Source organism: Melopsittacus undulatus, chromosome 2 (genome assembly GCF_012275295.1).
Source record: "Melopsittacus undulatus isolate bMelUnd1 chromosome 2, bMelUnd1.mat.Z, whole genome shotgun sequence".
Lineage (NCBI taxonomy): Eukaryota > Metazoa > Chordata > Aves > Psittaciformes > Psittaculidae > Melopsittacus > Melopsittacus undulatus.
Window position 1 is genome coordinate 71,747,079 of NC_047528.1, and position 22,608 is coordinate 71,769,686.

Sequence of the window (22,608 nt, forward strand, 5' to 3'; positions counted from 1 at the left end):
ATACATCTGCACAGATTTGCATAGATATTCTGTGTTCTGTCTGTCTATACTTGGAGCCAGCTCTCATCTGGAATCCTAGTAATCTAATTTTCATGAACCTGAGCTCTCAAGTTCCTCATCCTAAGAGTAGTTTATAAGCTCAAATTTATGTTCCTCAGACTCTCAGCATATAATGTAGAAATTGCTGTGCCTTATTTAGATGTTGTCCTGTTAGCTGATACCTTATGCTTCTTTAATGAACTCTGTGTGCTTTAAATCATGGGCCTTCATACTGTTGCAGCACTGGTTCTGTCCTACCAAAGCTGAGTGCCTTAGCCCCTCTATTTCCAGAATCAGACTCTCGCTCTTTTTTTAGCCTCATGTTACTTACATGCCCAACTGTAAGACTGCCCTATTTCAACTGCCTTCTTTCAAATAACCTTAAACGCTTGTAGAAAACCACGTATGAGGATGCTCGAAGTACTGAGAGTAGAACTTGGGAGTGATCTTGCTTTATTCCCAGCTCCATTCCTTCCTCATATACAGGAAAACTGAATTATGCAAGCTCAACTTCTTTCATATATGTTATACCTTAGAACATCTGCAGAAGGGGCTGCAGCTTTTTATGTGATGTCTGGCTCCACGACTATAAGCAGAGATTTTTTTTTCTCCATTTCTCAATTTCTGGAGTCAATGTAGGAAAGACCTTGCTCAGCTAAATAGATGATTGTATCTGCCATTTGCAACATTTAGTGTCTGGTATCAGTATGTAGTCTAAAGCAAAATAGTGCATGCAGAAAGAATGAATGGAAATTGTTTCACTATATCAACCAAGTCTCATTCATTTTCATTTTACTTAGGAATGGCTGCCTTCTCACGAGTTGGTGTCTTCTTATTTTCTGCCTCTTCTGGGGGACTTCCTTCTGAAGAAATAACTTTTTCCAGACTCCTGAAGGAGAGAGGTTATGCAACTGCTTTAATAGGTAAAATTGCATACATATACAGAATTATTTTTCATTCATTCCAATCAAAAGAACATTAGCTTTCCATATAGGCTATTAAGGAACTGCATTAAGCTTTTTTTCCCCCCAGCATAATGAATTTATTTTTCTGGCACAGAGCTGATCCTATTCCCATGCATATGTGAAGCACTAATCAGGTAAGTATGTCTAATTCACTTCTGTAGTTATAGTCTCATCATGCAAGGTACTGAAGAAACATGATGAACAAATTGAAAATTAGTCAAGCTCTTGAAAAGTTTTCAGTGCAAATAGGAGTTTGATTACAACAGAGAGACAATAAGGGATCAATTGCATGGTACAAATCAGCACAGTGGTGGAATTCATTTCACCAGTTTTCAAATATTCATGAAGTAGATGATGTAGTATGTGCACTAACTGCCTGGATTCTCTTCCTATTCATCAGACAAAAAATGGGCATTTCTAGGAAATTTGTCTCATCCTGTGGTAGATATCTAATATAAAAATGTGTTTCTCTCTCATTATAAAAATAGTTCAGAGAACTAACTGCAGCATAAATATTTAGTGATGAGTAAAAGGAATGCCATTAGATGAATAATAAATTGAATTGGAATTAGTATCGTAAAGGTATAACATTTAAATAATGTCGGAAGGCTTTTTCCTAATTTGGCTATGGACTTATTCTGCACTGCTTACATTTTAGAATATTTTTGTGAAATACAACTTTTATTACATAATGTGTTTCTGTAAAGGAATTCTGTAAAGGCAATAATTGTTTAGAGAACATCATACCGGAATGTTACTACACTAATTTAGATGATTGATGTACCTAATTTTACCCAATTTGATTTTCAAATGTAATAGAAGCTTGCAATTTTGGGAGTAATTTTTGTTTAAAAAAAAATCAGTGTATTTAGCATGGCTAGCAATTCATACCACTGTTTAAAAATATCTGTATGATGTAGCTAGCCAGTATTGATGTTTGTAACTAAAAATCCTACCCAGCGATACCGCAGTCTGAGAAAGTATAACTACCTAGATGTTTTGACAGAGTCAAAATATGAACCCAGAAAATCTTAGCAGAAGTATATTTAGTGCAGGTATATTTGAATCATAGTGTAAAAAAGCCATTGATAATTTGTCATGTTCATCATGGAGTTAATTCTTATTTCTCCATATTCAATTAAAGACTGCAAAGAAATCATTTTTCTGTTTGCAAAAAAGCACTGTAATACAACTCATTTTCTGGGGCTGACCTAGTTAATGTTCTTTTTTTAACTACTTTCACTGCAACATGACAGCTTGCCACTTAGATCTCCAGAAGTTATCTCCATGATGCTTAATGAACAATTCTTCCAAGTGGCCTGAATGATAGCTGTGAAACCATAAGATGTAATATTAACATATCCTTAGAGTATAATGAAGGCTTCTAAAAATCAAGAAGTGCATTAAAATTAAGGATAAAGCATGTGTAAATGACAAAAAGAAAAATTATGTAGATTTGAAGACTAGATAGTCAGACTCTGATTCCCAGCCAGGCCATTTTCGGTCTCTGCTGGTATTCTTATCACATCATATTTGGTCTAGGTCAGGGAGTCTTTGCTTGGTTCAATCTAACTCAGCAGTTCCAAAACAATTAATTGTCAAATCCTGCACCACTGAAGGATTGGCATAAGGGTAATTTGAAGCCTTTCAGTTTCTCAAGCCTGTACTGTCAGTTCCTTTTTTTTTTTTTTTATAAGTTTCTCTCCCCTTTACTCTCTAAGGGCACTTTTTCTCCCCTAAATGCATTTTCATTTCTTCTTTTTAATTTTCTCCATGTCTCTGCATATACACTTCCTCTTGCTTGGTACATCCTGAAATATATTTTAGCTATGAAACTATTTTATGTATACACTTTTTTACTTCATTGTTTTTCCCCTGTGACACAAAGAAGGTGACATCCAATAGATTTGGCAGGAAGATACAGTCAGAAGATCTGTAACAAAATCAAGTTTTCTCAAAAAAGGTAGATGAATTGCATATGTAATATTTCACCAGTTAAGGATCTCAGAGATTAGTAAGAACTGTTGATGTTTTACAGGAAATAGCTGTTTATAATGCAAAAATTCTACTGAAAGTAGATGGTTATTATTTTAACTACTACTATACTGAATCACAGTCAGCTTTTCCTCACTGCTGTTATCCAGTGTATTGTCCAGCATCCAGAGAACTTTAAAATCCACCTATGTAGCTTGTCTCCAAATGTATATTTAATATATTTAATGTATAAATTGAGACTTGTATCTTTCCTCCAGAATGGGGTGTTGTAATATTTGGACACATCACAGCAGTGATGTGTCTAGTACGAAATTGGCAGAGTCTATGGAGCACAATTAATAGAACAGCTTAAAAACTGCCTATATTAACAATATATGCTTAATACTTATTATTGCTATGTACTTCATGTATATATATTACTTTGAGCACATAAAATATTTCTTTTTGGATCTTGCTCTGCATCTTGCAACTTACTATTTATCTGAATAGCAGAACTGTATCATTATATACAACTCAGTCTTTATAATGCTCCCCTTTCAACTGTCTGAAGGAAAAGTAGAGGGGAAACATTGATTTTTTGCAGCTTCTACAGCATTCTGGGTTCTAAAAAACTGAGTTCCAAATGAAGTTTCTTGGCTGAATAGGACTTGTCTCTCCTTTCCATGTGCCTTTCATTGCATTGCTCTTGCTCTGCAGAAGCCTTATTTGGGGCCAAAGAGAAAAAAGAAAAAAGATTTCAAGCTATTAATGTACAAATAATTTACAATTGACAGCATAAATCTCACTCAAAAGCTTGCTGGTATATGCTGAAATGTGTATGATGTTTGTCTGAAGTGTCCATGCTATGAAGCTTCACTTGGCGAGGAGGTGAGAGAGTTTTGCACTGCTCTCAGATTCACAAGGGCCCCAGAGTGTAAAGCACATTACAGTAATCTTTTGAAACACGAGCTCAAGGCAGCAGTTATTGTCACAAGGAATGAAACAAAACATGTATTGTGGGCCCAGTCATCACTTGCTTTTTCAGAGTGGCACAGCATCTCTACCTTGTCAGCAATTTGAGAATGGCAATTGTGTTTTTCCATCGCAGCTGTGGATATAATTTGAACTAGTGCTTCTGTGCTTTTCCCAGCTAACCTGCTGTCTGCTTTGTTTGGCTTAAGTTTCTTCCCAACAAATCTTTTTTTGAGGCCCAAGCTCATCTTGACATTGAACAATTTGTTTTGCTTGCTAAAACCCTTTTGAAATAACAGGTCCTATATTTTCCCCTGTCCTAATTTGCTGTTGCAAGATTCTTCTGCCCTAGCTTGCAGTGTCTAGTTTTATTGAGATCTAGTTTAAACCAACATCTCTTTGTATCATAATGAATTACTTTGAAAGTATGCTTAAGTTGATATGGTTTCTTTTTCTTATTTTTTACTGAATCATAAGTGATTTGAGATTAAGAAATAACAAAATAAAAAACCCCAGACTTTAAGATCGTTTATATTTGTGGTTATAAATCTCTAACTTTATTTCCATTACCTAACTTGATAAGAATTGTTACATCCTAACCTTGCTACAGATCTGACTTTATAATTATTCTGTAAAAACAGTCATGTAAACCTAAGAGAAAACACTGAAACATTTATTTTCCAAAATCTGTATCTTTGCTTGCTGGGAATGAAATTCAGATTTGCAGCCTTGGCTAGCACTTTATGGCACCATTCTAACATCTGAAGATTCGGTACAGTGGCCTACATTTCTGGTTTTGTAATCAGTCACAAAAATGTTCACTGGACCACATCAAAAGTAGTGATGAGAGCCATTCTTCCCACAGAAAGCAGATTTCCTCCTCAGGTGAGGAGGTATTCTGTCAGTTAAGAGGGAAAATTTCTGATGGGGTGAGAAAGCTATGAGCACCTGCATTTCACTGGCACTTAGGAGGACCTGAAAATGCTTTTATAGCTGCATCTGTAACCTACTGAAGGCATTTCTAACCTAAGACCATCAAGAGATACACGAGGAGAAGTAGAGTCAATTAAACACTCAGGCTCAAGATTTCTGTTGTGTTTTAATTCACCTTTGCTGGGAAAGGGAAATAATGACATTGATCCCATTTGCAAGCCACTATTTCAAAAAATCAGAACTGATCCTTATCTTCACCCACTTTGGTACTGCAGTATCTGCATTTGTCTTTGCCAAAGGAAGAACTGCAGGATCAATGTGCTGCTCTCTAGATCCCCGAGATGCTCAGGACTGCCTGCATCAGGACTTTTCCTTACAGATGTGTAAAAGCTGGGATGGTGCAGGAAAGGGAAAACTTCTATTCGTCCTTTTTGCCTTTTATGTACTTTCTACCACCTCTATCCTGAAGTCTCTAGAACAAAAGATTTCAAATGTCTTTGGGCTAGGTTATGGGGACGAGGACTTACTGGGTTTGTGGGAGTTTTGTTTATTTCTTTAAAGATCATGATCCCTAAAATATGCTGGTCATGTTTAGGTATTTGATTCAGAAAAAAATAAATAAAATTTTACCCAGCAGTACATACTGTCATCTATTTTGTCAAGGCTGATACGTTTGTCAAATATTCAACATACTTCCTTGCTGAGACCAAAAAGCATATAGCTGTAGCCATCATTTATGTCAATAGGCTTAACTAAATTTGATTTTCTTTTTTTAACTGTGCGTTTGGATTTAATGCTTCCAAACAGTTAGGTCTGTGGGACTAAGTGATGCATAAGTATGTGATGAAGGGACATACCTGAGTCACAGATTGAATTACCTAGACACTTGTCATTAGCATGAAATAGATTATGCTACTGTAATGCAAATCAGACTCTCTGTTTTCTTGTGTCAGTCAGTGTCCAACATTACTGCAGGAATACAATGATTTCCTGGTGAGACAAAATGCTGTGAAAGATAGCATTTGACAGTAATTTCCTTTTTACTATCACTTCTTTTATTTTCATATATATACCCACCCATATATGTAATTATGTATATAATATATATTTTATATATAAAATAATCTTCCTCACTATATATATGTATATTGTCCATTTCAGGCACCTTGCAATCATTTAAATAATAAATTTCATTTTCACTATTCTTGTTTTATCTCCTGTTTGTCTGTCACTGTTTTTTTTTTTTTAAACTAGTTAAAGTTGAATGATTTGCCATCAAAATTTTGGAAAACATATTTCATTACTAAATATTGTCTTTTCTTTAAAAATCAGTAGCTGCCACAGTTTTCTTATGACTGCTTAACTATATATATACAGGGGCTTAATTTTCAAAGTTAATTATCTGTTAGGGCTATGTTGCTCTTCAGTGACTTGCTAGCCCATTCAGAATTTAATGGTTTCCACCAGAACCTGTGGCAAACTGTTTCTCATTAAAATGAAGAGGCAGACATGGAACAAAGTCTTTGATGAAGGCATAAAGAAGGATTAGATAGAGGATAGAAAATAGGGATCCTCACAATAAATGCAGGGAAAAATATCACATAATGACAGTTTCATGTTTGGAATAGGAACGTTATGAATTTGATGACTTAACTACAAAAATAATCCCTGTCCTTCTCTTTTTGTAGGAAAGTGGCATCTTGGGATGAACTGTGAAAGAAGTGATGACTTCTGCCACCACCCCCTCAGTCATGGATTTGATTACTTTTATGGGCTTACCTTGACCAACTTGAGAGACTGCAAACCTGGCCAAGGCAGCGTATTTTTAAAAGGGGTTCAGAAATCACTTGTCATTCCACTCCAAATCACTGGAATCACCCTGGTCTCTTTGGCAGTAGTGCATTACATTGATCTACTCAGAGTACCTTTCCGAGCACTGGGTTACTGCTTTTTAATAGCCACCATTTCACTTGTGATTTTGATTTTCTTCTTTTATCATTTTCAACATTTGAACTGCTTTTTAATGAGGGACCATCAGATTATCCAGCAACCACTCTCCTATGAGAACCTTACTCAGAGACTCACAAAGGAAGCTGTGCAGTTTATAGAAAGGTAGGTTTCTAATTGTGTTATAATTTAATGGTGGCATTTCACAATGACGATGCTTCTGAAGAAGTAGAAAAGAAAAAAGTGAGCTGGTGGGCATAAGGAGTATTTCATTACATATTATCATTTTTTTTAACTTCAAAAGATGGCTGCAGTTAATTAATCTTTTTAGTGAAAGTGACTGATTTTTTTTCTATTGGGTATATGATTGTATCTATAAGAATTTAAAACTTTATGTTTACAAGATCATACATTTTTGTAAAAAAAAATATTTATGTTTTTTAGGGCTTTCATTCTTGAGAATTTCATGTAATTTGAGATATGAAAAATCTTTTGTGATGTGACTTAATTATGTGAAAGCACAATGCAGAGTCATAATCCATTACTTTTCTGGAATGGGAAACAGTTCTTCATCATTGATTTGATGCATCCGTTAAATGGCATTCATAAGGCCAAGTTTTTAAGATACTGTCTTTTAGATGCCTCACTTTTATGGCAGATTCATTTTGATAAGAGTTGATTTACAGAAGTTAGGAAATAAATGGGGTTTTGACAGCAATGATTTTTCTAATAGCCATCACATTGGGTTGCCTAAACATTGAATGTACAAAATCATCCTAAGTCATTCTTCATTTTTAAAATATTAGATCATTTGGTGTAATTACTACCACAGGTCTCTTAACAAGATAAAATCATAAAACTATACATTTATAGATTGTGAAATATAAATTGATATATTTGGAGAAAAATATTTCTTCCATTTAAATTCTTTAAAAATATTCCAGAGTATTGGTCACTTTTTAAACAGGTTGCACCATTTCTAGAAATAGTTAATCAAAAATAAAAATATGTTCTAAAATATAGGAAGTCTCTTAATTGCTGTTCTGAAAAGTATGTACCAGGTTGTTACTGTGAATACATTTGCATGGTGTTGTTGCTGAATGAAAACTTATACCAAAGAATTGGAACCTATCTTTTCTAGACTTAGTTTGGCATTCATCAAGACTTTTAGCAAGAAAAAAAGTTTATCTAAAATATTGATCTCATACTGCAATTTTATATAATTTCTATCTATATAAATATTTGATGTGGCCATCTGTAGTCATCATACCAAGTAAAATGTTTCTTATATCAAATTTTTTTGAGTAAGCCTTTCAAACAGCAACACTCTCATGAGTATTTATAAATAACCTAAAACATCTTTATTTCCTCTTGGCATTGGTAATAAATATAAAGATGCCTTCTCATCTACGTTCTAACTAATTTAACAGTGAAATACTTCGTTTACTATAAACGCACACCACTTCGAAAGTATTTGAAAGGTTATTTGCTCAGTGACCAAGCATTTGGTGATTTCAAAAGACTCTTGAGTACATTAACTATATGTTGGATGATTCTTTCATGATTTACAAGTGTGCAGTGTGCCTGTAGTGATTCATAATCTTTTTGATATGTCTGAGTGTTGCATTGATTTCAATGCAATGACAATAAAATGGTAGCTCCAAAACAGGTGAGTTAAAGATTGGAAATCAATGCTAGAACACTAGTAACTCTTTTAAATTTATTACTGTTCATAGTGCGGACAATGTTATTGCATAGGTTAGTGTTTAGAGCTGGCAAAACACTTTATCATCTAAGTCAGCATAGCTTTGTTGACGCAGCTGAAGGTAAGTGACTTTATATCAGGGGTGCACTTGGCTTCAGTTCTCAGTGTAGTTCCCAGACAAAAGAGATGTTAAATTGAAATCAAGGTTAATATCACATATTCATAATTTACAATAAACTTTGTTACAGGAGTGCTGCAATTATAATGAGAATTATAACCCAAACAATTCAGAGTCAATGTTAAATTAAAGAATACCCAAGCACATTAAGGTGTTGAGAAACAATTAGGGCACTTGAGCAATCTTAATTGTGTCCTGTTCACATTGTATATGACCATAAAACTTGTTCCTGGACATAAGAGTAATCAAATTAATATGGAGAAAAGAAGGCTCATGGGTGACCTTATCACTCTCTACAACTATCTGAAAGGAGGGTGTTGATCTCTTCTCCCCAGTAACAAGTGGAAATTACCTTAAGTTGCACCAGGAAAGGTTTAAGTTGGATATTAAGAAAAAATTCACCAAAGGGTTGTCAAGAATTATAACAGGCTGCCCAGGGAAATGGGCAGCCTGTCACATTGCTGGAGGTATGAGTCACTATTCCTGGAGGTAATTAAAAGAGATGTCAGTGTGATACTTAGGGACATGGTTTAGTGATGGAGTTGACAGTGTTAAGTTTATGGTGGAACTTGATCTGGAAGGTCTTTTCCAACCTAAATGATTCTCTGATTCTGTGTAATCATTAGATTTTGTATTTTTAAAGTCTTCTATAATTTCTTCATAGCATATAGCTATGTGCAGTTATACTTAATTTGGTCTGGATTTATTTGAGAAGTGGTATTGTATTTGTTCTTCCTTAGTCTTGTGTATGTGTATTATCATTTGTTCCTAGGTAAACTGAGAGTAAATACAACATTCAATGCTCATAAATGGAACAGGAGAAGTATATATACAATTAAAAGTGTCAGATCTAAGTGTGAAAAAACAGATACTAGTTTACTTGCTCACCCTAATTGTAAGTGGGCATCACAGCTCAGTGTATGTTAATTCTCACTACTTTTTCCCAAGAGCAAGTGTGTGTACATCTTGTAAACCTATTAGAACACTCTCTAGACATTACAGCATATTTGAAAGTCAAATGACTACTAATTATTCAATATGGTTGTCACTCAGACATCTTCAGCATATCTTTTAATGACATGCTGCACATACAGTCCAAATTTGGACAATTCCAGAGGTCCATTTCTAACATATCAGAAATTAACAACACAGAAGTACCAGTCTATGATTCAGAATACTTCTCTGACAAAGCTTATAAGGGATCACAAATAATAATATTAAAAAAAATTCCTAATGAAATCTCACTTCTGGAAAGCAGTCTTTGCATGTAAACTTGTATATGTTCAAAATCTATGTTGAAGTTGAAGTTGAATGATTTGGAAAAAAAATCCATTTTTTCAGTTATAGATTGGATAGCTGTGATATTCAAAATTCTGTGATGACAGTTAATATTTTTTTAATTTTCCTTTTATCTATTCTATTTCAGACACTGAAATACTCTTAAAGCATGCATTCTATTTTTTTTTCATCTACTCTGCCAGATTATGGTTTAGAGTTTTTCCATGTATAACTAGGTCTTAAGATACAGCAGTTAGCATTTTGTACTGGAGTTAGAGTTCTGAAATCAAGTGTTTTTATGAATCCTACAAGAATATTCCTACTAGTTTACAGCAAAATACAAATTATAGAGAAGTATTTTGTTTTATTTTGTATACACATGATGCATATGTGCATATATATTAGAAAAAGGTAGTAACTTACAAACCATAACAATTCTGCTGGATCTTCATCCTTATTTCTTGGATTTCTGCTTGTTCTTTTTGAGCAAAAAGCTAACAGGAAGAAGCTGTGAATTCATATACTTTAGGGCCACCTGGAAATGAAAGATTTAAGTAATTTAAGAATTAAGGACCTAACTTGTTCTGTGATGAGTGACAGACTGCATTGGAAATTGAACACTTCTAAAAAGCAGTAGATCCATAAACTGGGCTCCAAGGTTTTGCAGGGGAAAGTGATTTAGTAACAAGTATAATTTTTTGTAAATGAGAAATTTCTTTCTTTTTTTTTTTTCCCCACACGTTTAAAAAAATATATTCTTTGAAGGGGAAAAAAAAAAGCTTATGTAGAAGGGGGATAAAACACATATTAATTACGTGTCTTAACCATTTAAAGGAAGAAATATTCGTGAAATCAGAGATGTCAAAAGTAACTTGTCTGTTTGCATGTTAAAATTGTTTCACTAATGTACATATAATAGTAACACATCCTGCTTTTTTATGTCCTCTTTCTCTTTCCTTTTGCCTTTCTCATTCCATTTTCAACACTTTTTTTTGGTTTTGATAAGTTACCCCTGAGTGATCAGGATTTCTCTTTTCAGATTAGGAAAATTTTGAAAATGTGAGAGCTGTGTTTTAACGTGTGTCATATGTGTGAATTAGCTGGAATTTATGAGACTTTGGGGATTATGGAAACAATTGTTAACCCAATTTTAACACAGCCCAGCATTTGCCCAACTCAGGGAAAACCAAATATATCTGCTTTCATAGTCAGCTGTTGTGAATTGTAGTCGTTTCACTGATATAGGGGTGTAATGGTCTAAAAAGTTAAAATCATAGAGTCATAGAATAGTTAGGGTTGGAAAGGACCTCAAGATCATCTAGTTCCAACCCCCCTACCATGGGCAGGGACACCTCACACTAAACCATCACCCAAGGCTTCATCCAACCTGGTCTGGAACACTGCCAGGGATGGAGCATTCACAACTTCCCTGGGCAGCCCATTCCAGTACCTCACCACCCTAACAGTAAAGAATTTCTTCCTTATATCCAATCTAAGCCTCTGCTGTTTAAGTTTTAACCCATTACCCCTTGTCCTATCAGTACAGTCCCTAATGAATAGTCCCTCCCCAGCACCCCTGTAGGCCCCCTTCAGATACTGGAAGGCTGCTATGAGGTCTCCACGCAGCCTTCTCTTCTCCAGGCTGAACAGCCCCAACTTTCTCAGCCTGTCTTCATATGGGAGGTGCTCCAGTCCCCTGATCATCCTCGTGGCCCTCCTCTGGACTTGTTCCAACAATTCCATGTTCTTTTTATGTTGAGGACACCAGAACTGCACACAGTACTCCAGGTGAGGTCTCACGAGAGCAGAGGGGCAGGACCAGCTCCTTTGACCTGCTGATCATGCTCCTTTTGATGCAGCCCAGGATACAGTTGGCTTTCTGGGCCGTAAGTGCACACTGCTGGCTCATGTTCATTTTCTCATTGACCAACACCCCCAAGTCCTTCTCCACAGGGCTGCTCTGAATCTCTTCTCTGCCTAACCTGTAGCTGTGCCTGGGATTGCTCCAACTCAGGTGTAGGACCTTGCACTTGTCATGGTTAAACTTCATGAGGTTGGCATCAGCCCACCTCACAAGTGTGTCAAGGTCACTCTGCATGGCATTTGTTCCCTCTAGCGTATCAACAGAACCACACAGCTTGGTGTCATTGGCAAACTTGCTGAGGGCACACTCAATCCCATTGTCCATATCAGCGACAAAGATACTAAACAAGACCGGTCCCAACACCAATCGCTCAGGGACAGCACTTGTTACTGGTCTCCAGCTGGACATTGAACCATTGACCACAACTCTTTGTGTGCAGCCATGCAACCAGTTCTTTATCCACCAAGTGGTTCACCTATCAAATTGATGTCTCTCCAATTTAGAGACAAGGATGTCATGCAGGACAGTGTTGAATGCTTTGCACAAGTCCAGGTAGATGTCATCAACTGCTCTACCGCTGTTCATCCGTTCTGTAGCCCCGTTATAGAAGGCCACCAAATTGGTCAGGCAGGATTTTCCCTAGTAAAGCCATGCTGGCTGTCACCAAGCACCTTGTTGTTTTTCATGTGCCTCAGCATGCCTTCCAGTAGAATCTGCTCCAAGATTTTGCCAAGCATGGAGCTGAGACTGACTGGTTTGTAATTCCCTGGGTCATCCATTTTCCTGTTCTTGAAAATGGGGTTATATTTCCCTTTTTCCAGTCGCTGGGAACTTCACCTGACTGCCATGATTTTTCAAATATGATGGCCAGTGGCTTTGCAACTTCATTTCCCAGCTCCTTCAGGACCCACGGATGGATTTCATCAGGGCCCATGGACGTGTGTACATTCAGGTTCTTAAGATGGTCTCTAATCGGATCCTCTCATACAGTGAGTCCAAGGTCTAGGTTTTCACAGTCCCTGTGCCTGCCTTCTAAGACTTGGGTGCTGCAGTCAGAGCCTTTGCCAGTGAAGACCGTGGCAAAGAAGCCATTCAGAACCTCAGCCTTCTCCAAGTCCTGTGTAGCCAGTTCTCCCAAAAGTTTCTGGAGGGGGCCTACATTGTCCCTAGTCTGTTTTGTAGCCACTACATGCCTATAAAATCCCTTCCTCATCTACTCTATGACAGAATGTTAGGATAATTCATTAGAATGTTAGGATAATGTTGCGATAGTTGAAAAAAATGTTCAGAAAGATCATATTTGTACATCATATTAAAGGCTAATTTAGAATTTATTTTGAAAAAGTAAATTGAATTGCCATTGTGGCAATTATCCACATCTCATTTCAAGTACAGAATCATACTTGCAATATCAGTTTGATTTGCAAGTGCAAGAAAACAAATTCAGAGTCCCACCTGTTCCTCTGCTGTGGTAGTCTTTGATTATTAGACTGACAGCAATGTACAGAAAAGCAAACAGAATTACCTAAGGAGTTTTCAATGCAGCAAGAATCTAGAGCAAAATTGCAGGTAAAAAGTTAAAGAGCCATTTGTGAAGCACAATGTCAGATTGGTTGTACCTTGCTCTCTCACCTACTTTAAAGCTGCGCTTTACAGCTGAAACCTGAGCTGAATCCTTAAGTAATGTAAAAGTACACACTAAGAAAGAAGGACTCTACAATGCAGGTGAGTCACCAGTAATGTGATGCTTTTAGATGTTTTTGAGATCAGTTAAATGCACATGAAAAAATGTCATGTCATATATATGTAATCTCTCTGGCTACTCAGTAAGTTGAAAAGGCTGTGTGATTCATGTTATGATAAAAAATTACTATATTTGAGTAAGTGAATCTCTGATCTTTTGAAACTGAAGTTCCCTGTGTTAGAACTGTGTAAAAGATAGTGGCAATACATTTTTGAAGGTGCTGTTTACTGAAGTGGTTTAGGAGTTAAGCTGTTATTGTCAGATTTCTCTCCTGCCTACTAGCTGATTGTTATCCCATTTTCAAGGTCATGGTAAAGGTAGACAGCTACGATTCTTCTCAAAGAGTTTTGGCAGGAGATAAATAGCTGCCTGTGATCTTTTATAAGATATTAATAGGTGAAACACTTATCCACCTGACAGCGAACTGTCAATCAGATCCTGTCAATTTGAGTTGCAAAGAAGAGAATGATGAAGTGCCCTTCCATATCAATCCTTGATTAGATGGCTCTTCATGAAAGTTAGATCTTGGTGTCAGCTCCATTTAAAAAAAGAAAAGAAAACCAACAACAAAAAACCCCACAAAAACCCACAAACCAAACCTGAATTATTATCTCTTGGGAATAGCATTTACAATAGACGCTTTAGATACTCATAGCAATACAGGTATACATTTACAGTAATATGATATCTCTGTGATCACAGAACAAGGCAGTTGCATGGAAAGTAAATTGTAACTATGCCATTTTAAGTATAAAGTAAATTTTTGTGGTGTTTTACTCCAGTCTTTATATATTACTCGCAATTCAGTGAACAAACTGTGTTTAAGAAAAAAATCTAAAATAATCCCATGCAGTAAAAAGTTGTAAACTGAGAATCAGCTGCTTTGCAGAAATGTTCTTTAGTGAAAGGTCAGTGTTACATTAATGTATATATTAAATATTAAACTTACTTATATTTCTTTTTACTTGAAGAGCTGATATTTCCAGTCTTCTTAATTCACTGAGAAGTCTCATGTTATTTATTGTTACAGTAATGTAACATGTATGACCTCTCAAATAGCAACACAACTTCATAGCAAATGTATATTTTATGAAAAATATTGCTATTTTTCTTTTTTTTTCTTTTTTTGAATCTTTACTGTATAATACTGAGAAAATACAGGATATGTGCATAAATATTTGAAGGGAATTAATTTTGTTTCCATTTTTCACATGGAATTTGTTTATTCTGTCCTTTACATTTTTTTTAAAGGGTAAGTTTATATGTAAAAAAAGTCCCAGTCAGAAACACATTTATCAAGTGAATAATCTGGATCAAGTTTTCCCATTTTGTGCTTATAGTAGAAAAGAAAGCTTTTACCATGCAGCTTGTATAAAAACAGATCCAGCCAAGGAGAGAGGAAAAATGGATCATAAATATACTAGATTATATCTAGTTATTTTCCTGAAGAATAAACTATTGATATCATATTAATACCTTTTATTAAAAGACTTTGTTTTCAGGTTCTAAAGGTTAGAATTTTTTTCTTTCATTTAAAGAAACAGTTTGTGTATGCATGTCTGTATTGTTCCTTCCCTCTTTAAAGGGTGGATGAATCAACTTCATATGGAAATATATAGTCTCCGTTTGATGGTGATGTGAATCAAAAGTATTAGCCGCCACAGACTGGTGAGAGAAAATATGGTAAATAAACTCTAAAATACTGTGTGCTTTAACGTGAGATCCAGGCAAGTTTTCTGCGTAGTGCTTTTGTGATTCAACTGACATTTACAATATGCATAATGCACTACAAATGCTGATAGAGCGTATAGCAGTAAATTTGGATAGTGCCGCACAATTTTAAGCAAAGTTCTATAAATAATGCATAAGTAAAAGTTCCTACTTGAGCTGTGCTTTCACAGCCTGCTGGAATTGATCATAAATACCATGTTGACAGAACACATGAAGACCAAAATTTATAGAGTTTATTTACTGTACTCTTTTCTTTTGTATCAGTTCAGGATATAGACTGAAGACAATGGAGACTGTTAATTACTGTGAGAGGAAAAATCTTTGTATTAGTATGTACTTTGAGATTACATATTCTTTGGTGTAACATACTTATAGTGTTATGTACTGTTATTTATTTGAGAATACACAGAGAGAGCATTAAATGACAAGAGATTTGGTCATATACCTTAGTCCAGGATAAAGGAGGAGGAAAAGTACTAGTATTCTTGGTTTAACATAGTTATGATATTATGGTATGTTTGACCCTGGTCATCATACAGTCTAGTTATCAACTTCCAACTAGTTATGACTTTGTGAGGAAAGTAATTGTGTTCCTTGTATATATGCATATATAGTTTGGAAGGTATGTTTTTGAACAGCAATTATATTTGGGCTTTTAAATATGTACTTGTGAAATGAAGAGAGGTGCTTGCAGCCAGAAACTATGTTCCTGACTTTAAACAACTCTTTCAATATATGTAGCAAACTGCAGTTAGTTTAGTTTTGTCATTTATTATTGCTTTCAATTCAGTGTTCAGCATGTGTGTGTGTCTGTGTGTGTGTGTGTGTTCAGGGTTACCTTGTAATCAGTTACAGTATTACTTTTCATCCTCTTTTTGTTGTTATTGTTTTGTTCGTTTGGTAGAAATTTTGTTATCAAATATACCAAGTGTTTGGGGTTTGTTTTGTTACTTTTTCTTTTTTGTTTTTCAGGAACACTGATGCGCAGTTTCTTCTTGTCTTGTCTTATCTTCATGTCCATACTGCTCTATATGCTTCAAAAAAATTCAGAGGAAAGAGCAAGCATGGTTTATATGGGGATGCAGTGGAAGAAATGGACTGGAGTGTAGGTATGTTACATGTCCTTCTAATAGCAGCGGAGGGAAATCATGGAAGACTTATATTCACCAAATGCAGGCTTTTGTGGTTTGAATGTCTATTGTATATCTGAGATACTTGGCTTTTATATTTAGAGGAAAGAAACAGTTGTTTAAAAGGCACAATAATTTGACCTCTTGTAATATCTACTTTATGACCAAATTTATTGTGTCCTACAAATGTCTGCTCTGTTCTTTGACTATGAATATAGCCTGTATAGTATAGTCTCAGCAGAGATATGGACACCATAACTGTGGACGTTTGAAGCAGAATAGTTAAATCCAGCTCCACGAGCTTCTGGGTGCTATTTGGCTTCTGCATGCTGTCTTCATAAAACAATATACTAATTTGAAAAGTGACCACATTATACTGATACCAAAACATTTTCAAATACAGTGACTACAATATGCGGTGTTGCTAAAAGTAATTTGCTAATTATTTTAATGAGTTTTGTGAATTAGTGAAATCACACAGGTATGGTCCACTTTTATTCATGAAGAATAGTCAACACCAAATAATTTGCCCTTCAGAGCCTTCCGTTCTCTTTGAGGCTGGAGAGCGGTCAATAGTTACATCTTTCAACAGGCTTTCTGTACAACAACTAACAGTTCATATCTGAAAATAGATAGATTGGATCATAGCAGCATTAGGAGCTAAAGATGATCTTGCATTCTTCCTTCCCATATACCTCAAGTCAATTCTGTTCTCAGTACAACTCAGTGCGAATTGGCTTTCTCCAAGAACATGTTGCTTCCGTATTAAATTCCTGTAAACAGATATTCAGTTTTGGTGCATACATATTTTTAAACTATGCAAGCATGTGCACTTAAATATCGTGTAAATATCTTTACACATTTTGCATCAAGAATTCTAGTTGCAGAAACTAAGGGACAAAAGGCAGCATAGTGCATTTAGTGATTTGTACTGTATTTAGTGCACTATTTGGAAAATGGGAAAAACCTTTGTAATACAGGAGAAGGGGTTTTCATGTGGCAGATAACAGATTTTTTGAATCAGGTTTTGTAAAGAGAGAGTGGCTTTCATTCCATGTATTTCACAACTTGAATCATTATTACTTTTGTAGCGGCCACCTGCATTTGGTCAATCAAGTGCTCACATTAGTAAAAGTGTGCATGTGTTGTCATTTTTCTTTGCATCTACATTGTAGTAAGCTACTGTGCATTAGCTGGTCTTACTGTCTGTGATTGATTTTACTATTTGTTTTTCTGTTCAATGATATTTTGCTTATTCCAACCTAATTGGTCATTTGCTGCTGTCATTATGTTTTTCTCCCTCCTCCAGAAGAGTGGCTCTGGGGTTTAAACAGTAAGTTAGAAACTAGAGCAGCTGACATGCTGCTGTTTTTGGCTATTTAATGATGCAGAGGTGGTAACAGATTTAAAAACAATTCTCTCTTCCAGAATGACCACAGGCTCTTAGGAGATGTGTCAAACAAACCAGTTTTTGTAAGACAGAAGCATATTATTAAAAAAGCTTGGGATAAATCAGAGATACAAATTTAATGGTGCTAACAGGAATTTTAAACAAACTCAAAGGAGATAAATGAGTTTCCTCTTGTACTGTCCTTTACAATTCATTACAGGAACATGAAGGGCAATAGAGCTAGCTTAATCAGGAAACAGATCCTCAGCTGTCATTTACTAGTATACAGGCATAAAATCTTGTTTCAGTTGGGGGTCTGGTTATGTCAGTTGGTTTTGCTTATGTCTTGTAAGATTCCTCTGTTGACAAATGGCATACTTGCTCCAGGAGGTAGAAAATGTATTTAGATCCATTCTTACTCTCTCCTACAGTATTAGAATGGTGAAAAAAGTTATGGCTGGCATTTCCAAAGGAGTCTGAAAGAATAATATAACTTCTTCTCTTTTTAATTATTTTTTTTTCATTTGAAGGAAGTGCCTATTTTCATTAACCTCCACTGAAAATTCCAGTGCATCAGCTATATCAGACAAAGTAGATTTATTCACTGCATTGCTGATGTCAGTAGCCAGTACTTTCTTGGAATGCCTCTGAAGATGTAACAGTAGAAAAGTTAAACAAAATTTTCTGGAAAAGCTAAAAAATATAAAACTATAAGCTTTCCACAAAAGGAGGTTTTATTATCCACTAGACAGAAATTAGTATTTATGCATAGATGAATGTAACTTGCAAAAGCAATAAGAACAAAGTAGCCCAGGTGTAACAATATGATGCAAAACCTTATAATAAAAGACAACACAAGAATAAGAAATAAAAATAAGTGTATGGAAAATTATGTTATAGCACAATATCATAAATGTTTGGTAGGAAAAGAAACAAAAAATTTACTCAGTTCTGAAAGGAGCTTAAAATGTGTTATCCAATGGTTAGAAAATGTAGAATCCATTGTGGATGACTAAACCAAAAAAAGGCAGAATAGAAGTTACAAGTAGAATTTAATGCTGTCAGGTATCAGTGAAGAAAAGGTTTTATCAAGGTTGGACCATGAAATGCAAATGAAATATTGTTCCTGATTTGAAAAAAATCAGAAAAAAATACTTTAGTTGCCATTTACAAGAGAAGAATAAACGGTCTTTCTATTAAGACAGAGAAGTCCACAATGAGAGAGAATTCTAAATAAAAAGCAATTCTATTTTCATTTGTTTATTTATTGGGAATCAGTTACCAATTACAAAACAATCCCCATGCTAAGAAGGGAAAAACCTATAAAACACATGAATAAAATACTGCTTTGAATATTTCATATTTGTGACTTATTGAACCAATACTGAAGGGTATGATTACAGTCCATGTCAAAAATGTGGAATACGAAGTCTCTGGGTAAGCTCTGGGACCATATACGTGTACTGCGTTTGCATACTAATGTGTGTATAGCAGAATTTAATGTTTAAAGCATTCACAGTTATAGTGTCACTGCATGTGACATGCCTTAGAGAGTTATTCTCTAGCTAATAACATTAATTTTCTTTCAATGCAGGCTGAGCACCTTATTAATTCTATTAATTATAATTCATATGAGAGCAGATAAAATAATCCTACAGTCTAAAAATGGAAAAAGAAATGATGAATGTATGAATGAATTCAATATTACAATTTTCTTCCTTTCCTTCTTTCCTTCCTCCATTCCTTCATTCCTAATTGAGTATAGGAAGAGAAATTAATATGTTCAGAAATTGTTTTTGCTGTGAATTGCATTACACTAATCCAAAAAATATCACTGCAGAGTTTTGGAGCCCCCTGTAGACTTGCACACAAGCTGTGTGAAGACACACTTATTCAACATCACTTTTGCAAATGGTTGTTTATTGTTCTGCTAACAATAGAAAAACTACATATCACTTCTTAGTCCTTTGTAGAACAATCACAACTGAATGGTTTAAGTGTAAAAAAGGCCCACAAATGGTAGTCTGGCATATCCTTGTCTGGATATCTTTATTATGTAGATGTCTTACAAGCTTCAAAATCTTAACTGTCTCTCTGCAGCGATCTTCTGACCTGTCTTAAGATCAAGTTATGACAAGAAAATATTACTATCATCTGCTGTTAGTAAATTAGAAGAAAAGGGGAAAAATAAATCCCAATGAGTCTTGCTTGTAACTGGTGTTTGAAATATTTTGAAAAGTTTGGTAGAGTTTTATACAAAGAGAGTAGTTCCATATCTCCCCGATAGACCATGGATTTGGAGCTAGTGAACAGTGTCCAGCAAAGGGTCACCAAGACGATTAAGGGACTGAAGCATCTCTTCTATGAGTAAAAGCTGAGACAGCTGGGACTAGAGCTCTGTTCATCATGCAGTAGGATCTTACTAATGTGTGTGAATACTTGAAGGGAGGGTGCAAAGAATATGGGGCCAGGCTCTTCTCATTGGTGCCAAACTGAGACACAGGAGGTTCCCTCTGAACATCAGGAAAACCTTTTTTACTCTGACAGTGACCAGTCACTGGCACAGGTTGCCCAGAGAGGTGATGGGGTCTCCCTTCTTGGAGATATTCAGAAGCCATCTGGGCATGGTCCTGGGCTCCAAGTGGCCCTGCTTGAGCAGGTTGTGTTGGAAGAAGTCTCATCCAGAGGTCCCTTCCAACCTCAACCATTCTGTGATCCTGTGAGATGCTAGAGAAAAGAAAAATCTATTCACTGAAGCAAATTCATACTTTGAAAGAAAATCAGACATAACTATTAGAAGTCAGTCCAGAGTAACCAAGAAACTCTTCACTGAAGCAAACAGAAGCAAGATACTCTCACGATACTCTTGTCCTCTACTCAGCTCTGGCGAGACCCCACAAGTAGTACTGCATCCTGCTCTGGGGTCCCCAGCCGAAGAATGGCATTCACTTGTTTGAGCAGGTCCAGAGGTGGGCCACAGAAACTGTCAGAGGGATGGAACAATTCTGCTACAGGGACACCTTATTTCTGCCTTTAAGCATAGAGAGGGGTCTTATAAGAAAGATGTAGAAACTTGTTACCAAGGTCTGTATTGACAGGACAAGGGGCAACAGTTTTAAACAGCAAGAGAATAGTTTTGGATTAGGAAGAATTCATTTACAATGAGAGTAGTGAGATCCTGGAACAGGTTGCCCAGAGAAGTTGTGGATGCTCCATCCCTGGGAGTGTCCAAGGTCAGATTTGATAGGGCTTTGAGCAGCGTGGCCTACTGACAGATGTACTTTCCCATGGCAGGACAGTTGGACTAGATGATCTTTAAAAGTCCCTTCCAACCCAAACCATGCTGTGATTCTGTGTTACTACAGTGGTGACATTTTGAGGATACCAGTGATACCTTAAAAAGGTTTTACTTACAAGGAAACGCAGTACCTAACTTCTTTAAACTGAAAATATTTACATAATTAAGATCTTTGGTATCTCAATAAATTTAACCTTACCTGAGGAATATTTATGACTTTTCAAAGCATTTGTGATGGTCTACTATAGAACTGTCTGGGTTGGTGTGTGTCCTATAATGAAATACAGCAAGGCAGAACTAAAGCATACTTCATTGAAAAAGGACAGCTAGGATAAAATCTTGTAGGACTAACTGAAAATCAGACCACTTTTCACACTTTTTTCTTTGATTCAGCTTTTATTATGCTTAGGAATTGTCTAGAAACTTATTTTCACACAGTGCTTTAAAGGAGGAAGGGAAGAGCAAAAATTCTGCCAAGTCAACTCCAGACCTTTGTGGAAGCATCTAATTCACTTGTTCCATGATTAGATTACCCAGTGTTGTAAAAGAGATTGTATCAATATAAATGTGCAGAATTATGCCGTGTCTTGTAATTTGTACAGTGGCTGATTATAAGATGATAAAAGTCAAATGCTTATATGACTATTATCTGATGAGTGTCTGCACATCTGAATAGAGTATGTGTGATGCTTGCGGATTGATAACATCCTCTGCTTTTAATTTTTATTCAACTATGGAGTGATGTGAATCAACAGTCTAAGTAGAAATCATTCCAATTAAATTTAAACCATTTTTATTGACCCCTGTAACTTTTTTCAGTTTAAGTAATAGATGTACCACTGCTTTCCTAATAGATGGAAAGAATGTTTTCAGAACCAAACGAACGCTACTTTTGGAAAATTGTAATGGAAACATAAAACTGCACTATGCCCACAAGACTCAGTAAGGTTCTTGCTCTGATGAAGGTATCGTAGTCTAAGGTATTCATAAAAAAAAAGAAGGGTCAAAATCTTAGAGCCAAGGAATTGTTGAGGCTCTGAAGCACATTAGAGTCACCCAATTATTAAGGTTTTGTATGCTTGCATAATAGCATGTGATCTGTCTTCAATTTCTTAATAAAAGTATTTTCTTTATCATTTTAAAATAATTATTTTAACCTTTCAAGTCTATAAGCTCTTAAACTTGACTTATTAGTTTTAATTACAAAGCAATTAAAATATACTTTTAATATTTATTTTAAGTTATCCTGCCCATGAAATTGTATTCCTAAATGTTGGGGTTTTCTTTGTCTTTTTTTTTTCATGTTCTTTCCTATACTGAGCAGTAACTATTTTCTTTCTGTGAAACAGCACAGTATTGGTGAGTTTCATCTGAAATCTACATTTCTTCTTTTACAAATAATTGCAAATGGCTGTTACTGTGAATTCTTACATCTTTATTTCACTTTACTGTGGGGTTGT

At 35.6% G+C, this 22,608-nt stretch overlaps 1 protein-coding gene across 5 annotated transcripts in view; it reads left to right on the forward strand.

The window, feature by feature from the left end:
* The window catches only part of STS (steroid sulfatase), a 102,219-nt gene that overhangs the window by 24,210 nt on the left and 55,401 nt on the right, over positions 1-22,608 (forward strand). For all 5 annotated transcript variants that reach the window (XM_031050991.2, XM_031050992.2, XM_031050993.2 and 2 more), the window contains 3 exons: positions 840-962; positions 6,572-6,995; positions 16,303-16,439. In XM_031050991.2, coding sequence (XP_030906851.1) covers positions 840-962; positions 6,572-6,995; positions 16,303-16,439 — 684 coding nt within the window. The remainder of the gene's footprint in view (positions 1-839; positions 963-6,571; positions 6,996-16,302; positions 16,440-22,608) is intronic.